Genomic DNA, 16,569 nt, shown 5'->3' on the forward strand with positions numbered 1-16,569 from the left:
CTTTTCCATCTGGATTACAATCAGAGGCCTGGGCTGTCCAGGCCAAACAAAACAGCAGTTCACCTAGATCAACAGTCACTTACAAAGCCCAAATCAAAGAAACAAAGAAAGAAATACATCATCTCAAAATGTGCAGAACACTGAAAGCAGTTAATTTACTGCCCCTGAGGCTTTTTTCTTTTTTTTTTAAAGTGCTTTCTTCCGCTTCCCTGCAGGTTTCATGTGGAATGCAGATTTTAGCTGCTGGGGTCAGAGGAGGAAAACCAACAGGACTGGTTTCAGATTACTGCTGTTTTAGCTCTGCCCTGGCTGTCTTGGTGTTCAAACAGGTACTTAGGCAAGCACGCCCACCACGCCCAGTATCCACCAGCCATAGGGTGGCAGAGTAAACAGCCCGGCCCAGCAGGAATGATTACCCTCTGCGCTCCTGTACCAACCTCAGACTTCTTTCTGCTCAGCAGCTGTGGACTTCCTGACTTCCTTAGGAATCCTAGCAGCAGCAGGGCACCCCTCTCCACGTGGGTGTTCCAACCATTATTAAACAAAACCTGGCATGACAGTGTAACACACAACCTGCCTTTTTAAGCAAAGCAATTCAAAGATCCCCAAGGATCCACATTTCCCCAAAGGGCAAAACATCTAAAAGGTCTCTATCAATCTGGTCTCTATCACAGACCCAATTCGCCTAACACAAAAACAGGACAGACAAAACCACCACCAAACCTCAGCTCAGTGTAGTTCCCACCACTCCCATTACCTGCTGGGAACCTGGCAACTATGGATGGGGGGAAATTGCAGCTCTGTTTCCTAGCTGCATAGCTGCCTCTTGGGACAGCTTCTTGTCATACCCGAAGGTCTCAGTGTTTTTCAAATGCAACCCAATCAGCAGGCATATATTGGGCACCTGGGATGGCCAGGGCACTGTGCTGGATCAAGAGGAGAGTCAAACTGGCTTAACAGTAGTCACCTGCTCTCTGAGCCAAGGTACAAGAAGATTGCGGCCAAGTGTTAAAACACAAATAGCAATTTCTTCTGCAAAATGGAAGCTGAAGCCACAAGCAAAATGACAGTCTTGCTTTACCCGCAGCAGGAATTGGCTGTGGGTCACACGTTGATAACTTCAGCTGTATTCCCCAGTATTAAAAACAAGACTCATAAGTATTAACAGTGACAAATTCTGATTGTAATAATACATTCCTAGCAATGTGTTCAAAAGGAACCCTCACACAAATAAAAAGGGTATATGTCATTATATCCCACCAACCCCTATGGGAACATTAAAAGAGCACTTTCTAAACCCTGATTTGATATGGTGTCCAAATGGATACTTTCCTGTTTACTCCCGATCTTCGCATATTTTGTGATTTTTTAACTGAGTCATACCTCATCAAAAAGCCACCAGGACACTGCAGAAAAATTCAATGGTGTCATTTAAGTCTCAAAACTTCCTGTCTAGAGGAAGTGTCCATTGATAAAAGACTTCTGCTTCCTCGAGACTGTGGAAAGAATCATCACACCAGATCATAAGATCAGTCTTCTTAAGAGCTACACAGACCATCCAACACAAGGCTGAGGGTAGGAAACACAGCACACATTTGGAGTTCTTTTTTGTTGTTTGTTTTTAAGTGAGAAGCCTCCATTTTCTTAGACATAACTAACTATTGATCTCCAGAATAAGCTGCTAGGCCCCTCAACATTTTGGGCAAAATGAGACAGAAGCTGAAAGGGGCTGTTAGCCTCTCTACACCAACAGAAGTAAAAAGTTTCAGCATCCTCTCAATATCTCAGATGCCAGCACAATTTCATGGAAAGTGAGGCAAGTCTGATCCCAGGAGATATTTAATTGCAGTCCCTTGGCTCTAGGTAGATAAGGTATTATATTATGCTTATTTTATTTTGTCTTTTTGATTTTTTCTTTTTTGTGTGTTTAGGCTCATTTTAAATGTTAAGCAACCACAGCTGAAAGAAGGCAACTGACCACAGTTACACAACTAATAAGTGGGAGATATCTAACATTTGAGTGTCTATGTGCCAAGCATTGTTTTAGGTGATCCACGCATATAAACTCAGTTGATACAGATAACTCATACAGATATGAGGTTGGTATTATTATTCTCTTTTTCCTGCTAGGAAACAGGCTCAGAAAGATTAAAAAGCTTGCCCAGGATCACAGAGCCAGTGAATGATAGAACTAGAGCTCGAATCCAGGCAGCCAGGCTCCAGAATCCACATTCTTAACCACTCTTCTAAAACCCAGAGCTCTACCTTCTGCCCTAATAGCACACTATACACAGCTGAGTCTTGAAGTATAAAGATGTTTCAGCTCCGTTCGCTGGTGGTCTCTCACTAGGATGTGAAATGTACTTTACCCTCTGAGGTGACATAGAAGACAAACTTCACAAAAACTTATACTGAGAATGACCATTCTCTTCTCTTGCTGTAGTTGAGGAAAAAATCTAGTGGTACTTCTTAGGAGGGTGGGGGGGGAGATCAAGCAAAAATTCCAGTAACATTTAGCTGGCCTGTCTACTGATCACAGAGACAAGACACAGAATCCTGTGGGCTCAAACACAGCTAGAGGTTTTCTAGCTTCCTTGTACAATCTTCCATTATTTATGAAGCACGACTCCTATTACAAAGACTTACTCATCCAACATTGTCAATGAGCACCAGCTATATACGAGGCTCTGAGAAAATAAAAATGAAGATTCTCCAACCCTCCATCTAAATGAAATGTGTAGTTTACTAGGGGAAATCAGCCAAGAAAGAGTGACTCTTTGTTCATAGACTGTAACCAAGGTCTTTACACCCCAGACTCCGTCTGCATAGCAACTGCTGGACCTAAAACAATTTTGAATGAAAGCAAGCAGTGACCATGTAAATACAAAGGTAACAAAGAGCAGCATGATAATGCAAAGAGCTCTTTGGAGCCCTGCCACTTCTAGGCCACGAGTTCTCGTGACCATAGCAAATGTCACTATTTCTGGTCACTCAGGAATTGAAAATGTTCAAATAAGCAACCTACCAATTTGATCTAAGTAGGTTGGTCTTGAAAAATGAATCTATTTGGAGCTTTAACATTTTCAGGGTGGGGAATGATCACTTCTCTTGGATGTTGTTTATCTTGGTATCTTGTCTTGTGATAGTTAATAAGCACCTACCACACAAAACCAGTGGAAGCCAAGATGTTCGTTCTTTACAGCCTACTACAACCTCAGCTGATTCTCTTTTGTTCTAATCTCAAGATAGTTAAACTCTCTAATAGCCATTTGTGCAAAAAGCTAGATAAAGATGACCCACCCTCAGACAACTAAGTCAAAACACTCATGATAAGTAATTAGGTAGCATTTGACCCACATGATGGTCTTTATAACTAGGTGTTATAAATAATCAGTACCTAGCTATTTAAAGCCTGAACACAGTATTTGTGCAAAGAATTTACTACCAGTGGATTCTCCATGTTTCTCCCGTCTCACCATCCTCTCAGCTGGAGCCAACTGTACCTCAGGGCAGTAAGAACATCAGTCCAACAAGGCGAGATAAGCCTAGAACAATTACAACAAAAGGACATCCATCACCTCCTGGGGGCAGTAGAGCCAAACTCCACAACTTTCATAACAGAGAAATCAGCATTAAAAACAGATTTTTAAAAAGTCATCTTGCAAAAGTTGAACACAGCCTAAAAGAAAACTTCCTTACTTTTCATAGCCCCTCCACACATCATTCAATTTAGATAATTTACTCCTACACTCTCATAAAACCCCAGAAAGGCAAGGTAAAAGTAAAGCAGATGAGATTACATTTCACTGTGTTAGGCTACTTAATTGTCATTTTTCTCCTTATCCAATTTATTTCTCATGCTGGTCCTGACTGTAATGACTAATTGCTTCCAGCTTCCTGAATTAGTTCAAATAGGTTCATGTGAAGATTTCTTGAAACAAGTAGAAAGTGGAGTTAAAATTAGTAAGGGTAAATAAGAGTATAAAAACTTTCTGTGGAAGACAAATGTTTAGAACAATGGACTAGAAAAAGTAAGTAAGCTATGAAGAAAGATATGGGGAGGGTAAGGAGTGAAGACGGGGTGTTTTGGTTCAGGATGTGTTTAAGTCACCAAATGAAGTCTGGTACAGGAGAAAGATGAAAAAGTTATGACATCACAAGTACTAAAAAAAAGTCTTTTGAATGAATGGGGTATCATATAAAAGGAGCATAAGATCATGGAAGAATTATGGTAGAATCAAGTTGTTGGGAACTTAGAAAGATTAGAAATCATCTAGCCTGGACTTTTTGTTTTAATGATAAAGACATTTGAAGTCAAGAGATGCTAAATAACTGGTTACCAGATCATACTTGTCTAGTACAGCATCCAGATGGGAAATTAAGGGTCTTACCTGCTGCTCTCCCTACAACACATCTCTCTCCTGACATGCCATGTGATCTTACCCTCTTCCTTATGATCATTTTCCACATAGAAATGGAGACAACACCTTGCTTCTACCTAATTCACGGGAATATCACTAGGCCAAAGGAAAGACAAAGCCAGATACCTCCTCAGCCTTATCCTTCCAGTTTTGCAGCACTTTCCCTGCCTTCACGGTGTGGCGTTCCCCTACCAGTTAGTACAACATTTATAACAGCCCCTCTGCATCAGCCTATCAAAAGCCGGCAACTGCTTTTGCTAATTGATTAAAAAGAAAACAGGCTGCACCTGCCTACTGCAAAGACCGGTCCCAGTGATTAAGGCCTTTTTCCATTGAGCAGTCTCAGTGTAAAATATTTCTAAGACTGGTTCCATGGTGTGGTATCAAAGCTTCTGTGATAATGGGCTGGATGCTGAGAAGAGGAGAGGCTGGGGCAAGTTGTGAAAGTGGAAGAAAGGAAGACAGCAGTGGGTAAGTGATCTTTCAATGATCAAGGAACAAGGGCAATGTGCAGAGTTAAGAACATGGCCCTCGGTCCTGGGCTCACACCGTGCTCCGCTCCTACAAGATTCCTGACCTTGGGCAAGTTCTTATAACTTGCTCACCTGGAAACTGTGAATAAGGACAACACCCACTTCATGGGTTGCTATAAGGATTAAATACTAAAATGTATTTGACGCTGTCATCAATGCCGAGCACACAGTAAGTATTATATGGGTATGATATGTTTTCACAAGGAAGTAACAGCTTTCTTAGGGACATCAACCAGCATCTAACAGAATTAGTTTTAGCCTTGTTGATATGAAACAAGTATTTACTGATGACCTGACAGTCCAAACAGGAAGACGCCCCTCCCTGCTTCTTCCACTATTCGCCCTTGGGCAGAGGAGGAACTAAATACCATACGCCTCCCCACACCACAGCCCCATCTGCACCACTAGTGAATCAAGCTCCAGAGACAACTCTTTCAAGGCATACCTTTGGGACTTTCAGGGCCAATGCTTTCTGGATTGGTTTTTTTTCCATCGGTGTCACTTGAAGAGAGTAATTAGCTTAAAGTTTTCTCATGTGGCCACTGCAGAAGGTGACAAAGTTTACCCTGTTTTTTATTGTTTCCTGAGCTTGATGATGATTTTTAACTCAATCATTTCAGAAAGAAATAATCCATACATTTCGGGTTTCTTTTCATCCTTTTCTCAAGAGTCTACTGAAGCATGCAATGATACTGAGCGTGCAGTTCCTTAGTACTGTGATTCCCCTCCCTTTGGGGAAGGACCGTTCCCAGACAATGCCTGGCCTGGAGAGAGCCCAGGTCCTCCACAGCAGGGCACTGACCATTTGCTTTTTTCGTTTTTAGGTCCATTCATTAGACTTCAAAGATACTGCTTCATTTAAAATTTCCTTACTCATACAAGTATGAAAACTAAGCTTGAAATAATTATTACATTACCAGTAAGGGGCTTAATGGCAATGGAAGTAGAGTCAATGTTGATGACAAAATAAAATCACGTAGAAGGGAAAGGCAAAGGCTGTGAGTCAACTTGTAAAGCTGGGGAGCAATCTTTAAGGTACAGAATTTCCTGGGACATGTTTCTGAAGGGTTTTGAGGTTTTGAAAAATGAAGAGAATAATATTGGGGTCCCACACGGATAATGAGAACAGAGGGATGGAGTTGGTGGAGAAAGCATTTCATTGTACGTAAGTTGCTCCTGAGAAATGTTATGTAGATGAAGATCTGAAATGTAATAAACTATGTATGCTTATCACTGCCTATACTACCCTTGCTTCCAAGTCATAAAACTAGACAGCTCTTAACTACTGCTATAACTAGGTTTCTTTTTCCTTCCCTTCCTTAATTTTTTTTCCTGGCAGCTGGTCAGTAAGGGGATTTGAACCCTGAACCTTGGTGCTACAAAACTGCACTCTAGCCAACTGAGCTAACCAGCCAGCCCATCCTTCCTTAATTTTTTTTTAAGTAAAAGTTATCTTGGAAATATTAGTTCAAATTCCAAAGATCCAGGTATTACTTTAATGTATTTTTAAATTTAAAGGGTGGATGAGAAGAGCATGCATGAAGGAAGAAGAGGAGAAAACCAGCATTTTTAGGACGTCACTGTTTTCTCAAGTGGGCACTGTACTAGGTTCTTCATGCAAGTTTTCTTCTACCTTAATCCCTCCCATAACTCTATGAGGAGGGTATCATTAACCCCATTTTACAGATTAGTGCTGTCCAGTGCAAGTTTCTGCAGTAAAGGAAATGTTCTATTTCTGTGCCATCCAATACCATCGATTCTAGTCACAGGTGGCCTCCAAGCCCTTAAAACATGGCTAGTGTGACTGAAGAACTAAGTTTTCAATTTTAATTAATTTTAATAGCCACATGTGGCTAGTGGCTACTGTATTCTACATTGCTATAGATGTTCATACTGAGGTTCAAAGAAGTTATGTCAATTGTAAGATTGAATAACTAATGAATGGCAAAGCCAGGATGTGAACTGGATCCATCTGATTCTAAATGTTTGTTCTTTTCATTACAATAAGTCAAAAATTATGATATTTTATAACAGTTGTCTTTCCTATGGAAACATAGGAAGGGACACAAAATAGATCACTTAGTTACCAGAACCAAGTGGGCTACTGAAGTTAGAAGAAATTTGCAGAGAGTTAGAAAGGTCACAAAGATTATGAATCCCGAATTACTGATGATTCCTTGAACTTAACCCTCAAGATTAATTTAGTCATTTTAAGCGAAAAAATGAGGTAAATGTTAATGCGTTAAAATTACAAAGGAGAAAATAAGTCAGGTGTTGCCACAGCTATGATCCTATTCTTAAGCACAATTAAAGAGAGGGCAGAGAAAAAGCAGAGGAGGGGCAAGAGCTACAACTCTGAAGTGGGATGTATTTGGGTTCAACATGAGATATTACTTACTAGTCACAAACACACTAGCTGTGTCACTTTAGGCAAGCTCTTTAACTTCTCTCAGGCAGTGTCTACATGTGTAAAATGGGAAAAATAATACTTAACTCGTAGGATTGTTCAAGAATGAAATATGCTAATATTCCTGTTTGATTCACCATGGATGCTCAGTAATGATGGCCATCATTATCACGGGCGTGTATGGTTGCAACAATCAGTGGGTGGTGGGGAGGAATCACATCTCCACAATTTTGAAATGTGTTCATTATTTCCTCCATTTGGTGCATCATTTTAATTGATGATTTAAAAAAACAAGTATATATAGCTCTACCAGCATTTTCAACATTTTAAAAAGTATTATGAAATATTCTGAAGAAATGTTGTAACAGTCCCTAGAATCAGGGTCACATACTTTCTAGAGCTGGGGAGGGAGTTTATGACATTCATATACAAGACATTTATTTAGTAGCTGCAGTTTTTAACGCAATTTAGAAATAATGATACAAATAAATCAGAATAGCTTAATTAAAATAAGTAAAAGCCAAAAGGCAACAGGAAAATAACTAGGCCATAAAAACCAGAACTTTATGTTAACATAGGAGTATTCTCAAACCTCCTCTATGCAAAGGCTACTGCATTGCAAATTCTAAATGGGTCACGTGGTATTGTAATTTTAACCAAATTCCCACCTTCATCCTGGAGAGAGAAGAAAACTCTTCTGAAAGACACACGTGGAACATAAATGATACATATAGGAGAACAAGGTTTAAAGAGACCATGTGAGGCTCATAGCAGTATAAGTCCATTGAATGCAGACAGAACTATAATTTTTGAGACAGAAAAGAAAGTCATAAAAAATAGATCTCATTCAAGGGGGCAAAAAAAAACCATTGTGAATTTTAGAGAAACTGAATAAAATACTTCAGCAGCAATATTCCAATTTACTTAAATACAATTCCTGGACAAATTTCTCATTCTTTTTTAAAAAAACTCAGTTCTATTCTGTATTCTCTCAGGCTTTGAAAGTATAATACAAAGTTTTCCCTGTGTACGCACTCAACAGGATAAATTTTGTATTAACAACTATTATATTTCATGTCAGAATAGGCAAATAGGAAATAAGGACAATGGGTTTTATCAAGATCAAAGAAAAGTGGATTTCACAGTTCCATTAATCATTAAGGTGGTTCAATGATTAAGCCAAGCTTATGATTCGTTTTGTTTTATAAAGAACTCTGAGATGTTATCAGATTTGTTATTATCTTACAATATAAGTAGGAAGAGAAATGGCCTGGGAACTAAACTTTGTGGTTAGCAGAAAAGAGTATTTCTATTTAAATGTGGTAATGACCCTCCACACCAATTTTGAAATTGGAACTAATTTGAGAAGTTCATGTGAATTAGGAATCAAAGCAGATTACTTTTTCTCAACTAGTCTGTCATTAAAGTGATGATTTGTAAAAAAAAAAAAAAAAAAAAAAAAAAATTTTCCAAATCGATCAATAATTCTTCACTTTTTTTTTTGGCAACTGGTTGGTACAGGGATCAAAACCTGGACCTTGGTGATATCAGCATCGCACTCTAACCAGCTGAGCTAATTAGCCAGCTCCCCATAATTCATCACTTCTAACTGTTCTTTCACCTTAATGATTTCTTGATCATTTATCATACCACCAACAGACACATGCTCTGTCTCTCTCTCCCTCTTTCACACACACTTATGTACTCACACACACAAATAATCACATTCCTTCAGGAAACAAGCTACTTTTGATATTTCTGAATTCATTTCACTTGCAAGTGCAAACTTCATTGTGATGAATCTCCTAATGACTTGGGTAAGTCAATCCCCGCAGCCTTTAGCTTTAAGTGGTAGGCTCTCACTGGCTTCCATGAAAAAAAAATTTTTAATGTGGCCCTTTCCATATAATGCAAAGACACTATATCAGAGAGCAATCTGTGCATTCATTGATGTTGAATCTAATTTATGCTATAGAGTTTGCCATTTAGGAGTGAAGGAAGGTTGGAGGACTGAAATCTGCTCATGTTCCCATCAGTGTTTCAGCATTACTTTCAAAGACCCAGGGTAACTGGTGCATGCTGGGGCATCTAGTGTTCCATGTAAGTAGTTGCAGAATCTTTACTGGATGAGTTCTGCGGAGTAAATTTTGATTGTAGTTCTAGTTATCTAATTCTGAGCCTCGTTCTCTCAATCCTTCTCACTGATTATGGGAGCTAACAGAATGTCTTCTGTTCTTAAATTAAAAACAAAACAAAACAAAAAAGCATCCAAAGTAGTGGAGAGGTAGAGAGGTTTAATGTTTAAAAACTTGGCCTAGACTCATACCTGGGTTTGAATCCTGCCCAGGCCCTTACTGTGCCTCTCTCCTTATTTGCACAATAGGTATAATAATACCTTAAAGGATGGTGCCTGGCATTTAGGAAGGGATCAGTACATGGAAGTTCTTGTTACTGGTTTAGACCCTCAGGGTTGGGTGTGGACTTGGTAATTACATCCTTCGGTTCATAACATGCAATTAATTGGAACCTGATGCTGTGCCTTCCCCAGCCAACTATGCCAGTTCAGTAAGGAACATTCAGAGCCTCACTGGTGAGAAGGAGACTGTGATGATCCTCGGAAACCAGAATCACCAAGAAGAGTTCAAAGTTTGTATTTTAAAAGCTGGCATGCAGAAAATCCTACTTCCAGTGATTCCTGCAACCAGCAATCCTAGCGACTGTTTGCCTTTTCTGCTTTTCATATCTTTGTTTTTAATCTCAGGACACGCCTCTTTTTGTGACTTGTCTCTCCACCCACATCCCTTGCTTACAGACAACTTTACAAACCACCTCATGGTGAGCATTCCTCTCAAATGGAATCTTCAGGAAACCACACTTGTTATAAGTAGTTAGGCCCTAGTGGCTCTCTAGTCTCTGACCGTGTTCACTTGCCTTTGACAAATCTGATTCAAAGTGCACTGGAACCGGGGGAGCATGGCTAATGGTAGCTACTAGTTTGGTAGAACATAAGAAACTGCACTTGACGGCTAGCTTCTTAATGTCCATGCGCTAAATGGGCACTCTGGGGTGGCAGATTTTATCATGTATTAATGCTACCCTAGGGCAGTTCACACATTTGATAAATTTGGATGTTGACCCAAAAGTGATACCTAGGGTTGCCAGATTTAAATACAGGACACCCAGTTAAATGTGAATTTCAGATAAACAACATGTTCCATACAGTATTTGGCAACCCCACGATCAGAAAGTATAGCTGACAAAGACCTGGGTTCAGTTTTTCAAGATCTTTTGTAGTTTGCCCAGAATGGTCCACAGAATCTGCTTGAGGAGAACTGCAGGATGATCATCCAAACAGAGTCTCTCTACCAGCAGCTGGCACCAAGACTGCAGTATTGGTTGCTTAAATATTGAAATACATACCGGTTGTGTAATATTGTGATATAATAAGAAATATATTTTTGGTTTTCATCTCTGGTTTCTGGCCAGAGCTCCTAAAAACCTGGTAGCTTTCTAAATGACAAGAACAATAGGAGCATCTTTTGTAATAATATATGGTTTTTGTCCCCAGCTCCTGAAACAGCTCAGGAGCAATAAAGGTGAAAGGAGCATCTTTTGTTATTCATAACAAGCCCCTTTCAGCCACACCCGAGTTTATGTTAGTGAGGTGACTTTTGGAAAGCCTCTAAGAATGGGGGAAGGGGGGTCTGGTTGCCAGGGGAATCAACCATGTGGTTAGAGGGCTGGAACTTTCAGCTCCACCCCCCTGACCTCTGGGGAGGGTAGAGGGGCTAGAGGTTGAGTTAATCCCCAATGGTCAATGATTTAATCAATCATGCTAACATAATGAGGCCTTTATAAAAACCCTAACCAAAGGAGTTCTGTCTCCATGAGGACTGAAGCTCTTTTGCTCAGGACCCTTCTGCACCTCACCTGATATATCTCTTCATCCGACTATTCATCAGGATCCATCAAAAATATCCTTTAAAAAATATCCTTTGTAATGAACTGGTAATAGTAAGTAAACTGTTCCCCTGATTTGTGCAAGCTGTTCTGGCAAATTACTGAACCTAAGGAGGGAGACAGGGGAACCTCCAATTTGTATCCGATTTGGACAGAAGTTGTGGGCAACCTGGGCTCCCACTAGTAATTGGCATCTGAAGTAGGACAGTTTTGTGGGACTGAGCACTTAACTTGTGGGATATGATGGTAATTCCAGGTAGACAGTGTCAGAATTGAATTGATTTGTAGGACACTCAGTTGATAGCTACATAGAATTAAAGAATTTCTTGGTGTGGAAAACCCACATATTTGGTGTCAGAAGTGTAAGAGTAAGGAAAAGAGAGTTTTTGTTTTTGCTTTTTTTCATTTAGTTTGGTAAATGGATGCTGCCTTGAGTCTCTCTAGCCTCTACCTTACACCAACCCCACCTCCTGCGCCATTCCTCCAGGAATGGCTGGATCTTCTCGTAATTCAGTAACTAAAAGATGAATGCCCAGCTAAAGCAGCGGCTCAGTGACAGTCCTAGCCCTGATGCCAGTGTCCATTCTGATGGATTTTGTGGATGCCAAACTCCTACAATTATTAAATGTTTTAGCTGCCATCCCACATACTAATGAGTCAGCATAGCCACAGAAAAAGACTTAGGAAAGTAATAACCTAAAAGTGACACTGCAGATCAGGTTTAAAATTGAAAGCACAGCAGTGCTGGTCTAATGTCTGAAGCTGATCAAAATATTGCACAGTAATATACTCCTCTTTGACTTTAGAGTTCAAAGCCCCCCAAAGTAGAGATGTCCTTGCAAGCTGGTGGTGTAGTCCTTAACAGGATGCACACTTTTTCTCAACAGTAGAACCCTTTCAGAAGGAAATCCTACTTAGAATATCAATATGTAATCATATGCGACAAATCACACTGTCTGAAGAGCAGAGAAGGGTTTGAAGGTGAGCAACCATAGGGCCAAAAGTATAAAAATCAATGATCTAGAAAATAACCTAAAGATGATATTCCAGTTTTTAAAAATTATGATTAATGGAAAATCAAGAAAAATACATATTTATTTTACTATATGTTTACATAAGTATATGAAACATAAATATATTTAATATAAAAATATTATTTGTATATCATGTAATATATATGATGTATAACATATATATGTGCTATGTAATATATAAATATAAATATATAAACCATAAAAGGCTGGTTCAGGAAATAGACCTTTTTTATGTAATGATACGTATCAAAAGCCTAAAAGTACTTATAGAAAATAATCCACCTACAGAAATTTATTATAAGGAAATAGTCTTAAATATTGGGGAAGGGTGGAAAGAGCAAAGGAAAAATTACGTATGGTCACGCTATTTATTTCCAAATAGTAGTGCTATTCCAAAATTGGAAACAACTTCAGCATCCAATAATAAAAACATTATTAAATAAATTTTGGTGTACCACTTAATAGAATATCATTCAGTCACTAAAAACACATCTATAAAAAATTGTAACAACATGGGCAAGTGGTGTAAGAATAATTGGTTGAATAAAAGGAAGAAGATTATGTAACTAGCATGCTTACATGTTTAAAAAATATTCTTCTTTGAAAATAAATCATACACAGTGAAAAATACAAAGAAAATTTATCAAATTTGAACAGCATTGTTTTTGCTTCTGAGATTACGGATTATTTCCTTTTTTAAAATTTAACTATATATTTCAAATTTTCTATAAGGACTCTGTGATTTTAATAACTGTAATACATTAAGTAAAGTTAAGAGTTCATTCATTCACAGGAAAGAAGGAAAACCAGAAATACATAGTTTAAAAAACAACACATAAACACAGTGTTTTTTAAAACACAGAAGAAAAACTAAGTAGTTTTCAAATCCATTTCAGCACCTTTACACTCCAGGCCTGCTGTTTGCTGCATTTAATTCACCAATAGATGTCACTGTTACACTTCTCACTTTAAGCTCATCTCAAGATATACAACTTTACTTTTCAAGTCAGGGGGCAAAAACTTTACAAATTCCCATGTCATCTGAAAAGTTATAAATTGGTAATCTTTTAGCTTCGTTCCAAACCTCCTTTTATAATAACTAGGATGTCAAATGCTTTTCTAAAATGACACACAGTGCCTAAGGTTTTATAGTTATGAAAAGTACAAAGTTCTGCTCTGTGGTTACCACTCATATGTACATCATAGACCTAACCCACGCTCATCAAACTCATAGTTCCAGGTCTGAAAGTAATGAATTGGAGAACACAAGATTGTCAACAGGCATTCAAGTAAATAGCAAAAAGAAAAGGAAAAGCCTTCTTGGATTCCCAGTGTTCACTCATCTCTGATAGGAAACCAGATGGGTAAAGAGGGGAAGGGCGGTGAGGACTGTGACAGTCTGGTCAATCCTATTACTCCATCTAAATGTGGAAGTAGCTAAAACCCAGCCCAATGCTTTGTATCAGGGAGTCTATGCTTCTGTGTCAGTGAATACATGAATGAATGAGAAAGGAGGAGATTATGTTTTTTAAATGGGCCATCCTGTATTCAGCAGATTTCCTACCAACGTATTCACCTATAATTTGAGCAGGTAGAGAGAAAGAAAGGTTTATGAATGTGCAAGAAAGACGGGCTATTCAGATTTCACTGGAGAAAGAAGAGTATATCAGTTGGCTAACATATGTTACTCACAAATTTTTTAGTAAAACAATATTAATTGATCTGGCCATCACATCTTGGGCATGAGTGGTGACAGTCAGCTTTGTACCCCATGAATATTCATAACCAATAAAATAAATAAATAAAGGAAGTGACTAACAGCAAATGGGTACTTCCCACAATGAGATTTAGGCAGCAAAGCTAATGTGATCCAATGAATCAGATAAATTATAAATACAGTCAGTTTTAGTCACTTCTAGACAAAGTCACTAGTCACTTCCTAATGCACAAATTTCACATCACCAAGATGTATCTTGTTTTTCTGCAATCCATTGATTTTTTTTTTTTTTTTTTTTTGTCGTTTTTTCGTGACCGGCACTCAGCCAGTGAGTGCACCGGTCAGTCCTATATAGGATCCGAACCCGCGGCGGGAGTGTCGCCGCGCTGCCAGCGCAGCACTCTACCAAGTGCGCCACGGGCTCGGCCCCAATCCATTGATTTTTGTAAACAATGATCCACCCACAAAATATAGTTTCAGCAGCTTTGCATACATGACATATTGAATACATATTAAATGAGCCTCTGTTGACCACCAAGAACCACAGCACAAAAATTCCTACTTACATGGAGATCCAAGTACAGTTCATTTCTTTTTGACTTCTCTCTTTCCTCATGGAGCAGAAATGGACAGGCTGGTCCTGCTCTATAGCCCAGGACCTGGACACCTCCATCCCTGTTGGGAAGGTCTTTATTTGTCTGCTCATTGAAACAGTCCCAGGGAAAGCCCTCAGAGGAGATACCTAAAGAAACATAGAAAAGACTATCAGTGACACAGCAGCCAAAAAAAATCAAGCCAGCCATATTTGGATAACTCCTACATGGGCCTCATCATAATATCTCTTCCTTCACTTTCTAAGTTATAATTTTAGTTTGCTTTCCTCCAAAAGTGTTTTTCCAAATTACTCTTTCTGGACCACACTAACAAAAAATTAAAATATATGCCCTCATCCCTAATTTAAAAAGGTAATACTATTAGCTGTACTCTATGCACCATATTCTTGCTTACCAATCCAGGCTGCATGGTCCATTCTCATTAAGAATGAAATCAGAGGAGGAGCTGGGGACAGAAGTCAGGAGGTCTGAGTGGTTGGCTTTCTACTAAATGGTGTCACCTGAGCCAAGTCACTAGTGTGTGTGTTCTTCCAGGGCAGAAACTGTGCCGCCTTCTTCGTTTCTGGGGAAAGAATCATCATGCATGGTGCATTCTAGCACGTGTCAGTTTGTTGAAGCAGTAAGCACTATATGAGTAACCTATTTGGGACTCACTTTTGTTATCTCCAGAACTGAGGTATTAGACTAGTTCATTCTTACCCAAACTATGTTAGGGTGAAAATAGTTAACTATGTGCCAGGCACTGTTCTGAGCCCTGTTCTTCAATTTTTAAAATAACATATAGTTAGGTATTATTGGTGTGCTCATTTTAGATGGGAAAATTGAAATACAAAGAAATTAAACAGTTTGCCCAAGATTATAAAATCAGTAAATGGTAAAGCTAGGATTTGAGTCCAGGCAGTTAAACACAAAAGGCCATGCTCTTAAAGGCTACACTATATCACCTCTGCCTGGCATTCCTGAGAAGACAATATGTGTTCTCCAACAAAAGGACTGCGGTCAAATGAGTGTCAGAAAAGCTACCTGCCATATCCCTTAAAGATTCATGACTCATGTTAGCATATTAAAGACATTGAAATGTCCTTTAGTAAAGAAACCTAAGACGGTATAACAGGATTTTCTAAACTTATTTGACCACAGAATCCACTTAAAGGGACACCTGCTAAACATGTTGCAAGACACTAATGTTCTACTGGAACACAGTTTGGAAAACACTAGATTAAATCACCTCTAAAGTCTCATACACTCAAATTCCTAGTCCTTTTTTAATTCCTGGTAAGCGTCCTTGGCAAACTATTAAGCAATTAGGCAGAAGTTAAAAGTTTAGGCTTAGTGTGCTTTTGCAGGAGAGATCTCTGTTATATATATGATAGGGTGTTTATTACACATAATTCCTGTAAGAGTTTGTTTGGCAGTGACCCAACGCCAGCCAACAGTGTTCCATCATGCTGAAACCTGACTTACAAGTAACTTGAGCTGAGAATAAGTCAGCTAACAAAGGGACTGTAGGATAATATGCTTCTCCTTTATATTAGAGTAGCATTTTAGAAGAAAAACATTTTGAAAACAGCCAAGGTTTTGCTTTTTGCTTGCTTCTTTGGTTTGCTGGTTTCCAAGCACATTTTGAAGTGAAAGGTGATGCAGGTCACAGTGTCTCTACAGCTGCCGTCTGGCAGGCTGTCTACAAAACACCTTTCTGCTGCCATTGATAAAAATGAGAGGCCAGGCCTCGGGAGTCTACTCGTACCTCTGCAGACACAGGGTGTCTAGAAGGTTATAACCAGGCTCTTCCCTCACCTGGGCCAGATGACTTAGAATGAGTGAGTGCCTTGTCAGTCAGGCCGCTTGCTACCTACTGTCTACAGAGATGCTCTCCTGGGCTT

General features: G+C 39.1%; 1 protein-coding gene across 1 annotated transcript in view; it reads right to left on the reverse strand.

The window, feature by feature from the left end:
• Positions 1–16,569, reverse strand: part of FMN1 (formin 1) — a 352,992-nt gene that overhangs the window by 266,053 nt on the left and 70,370 nt on the right. The window contains exon 2 of the mRNA XM_063091447.1: positions 14,639–14,814. Within this exon, the coding sequence (XP_062947517.1) occupies positions 14,639–14,814 (176 nt within the window). The remainder of the gene's footprint in view (positions 1–14,638; positions 14,815–16,569) is intronic.

The sequence above is a fragment of the Cynocephalus volans genome, chromosome 3, assembly GCF_027409185.1.
Source record: "Cynocephalus volans isolate mCynVol1 chromosome 3, mCynVol1.pri, whole genome shotgun sequence".
NCBI lineage: Eukaryota > Metazoa > Chordata > Mammalia > Dermoptera > Cynocephalidae > Cynocephalus > Cynocephalus volans.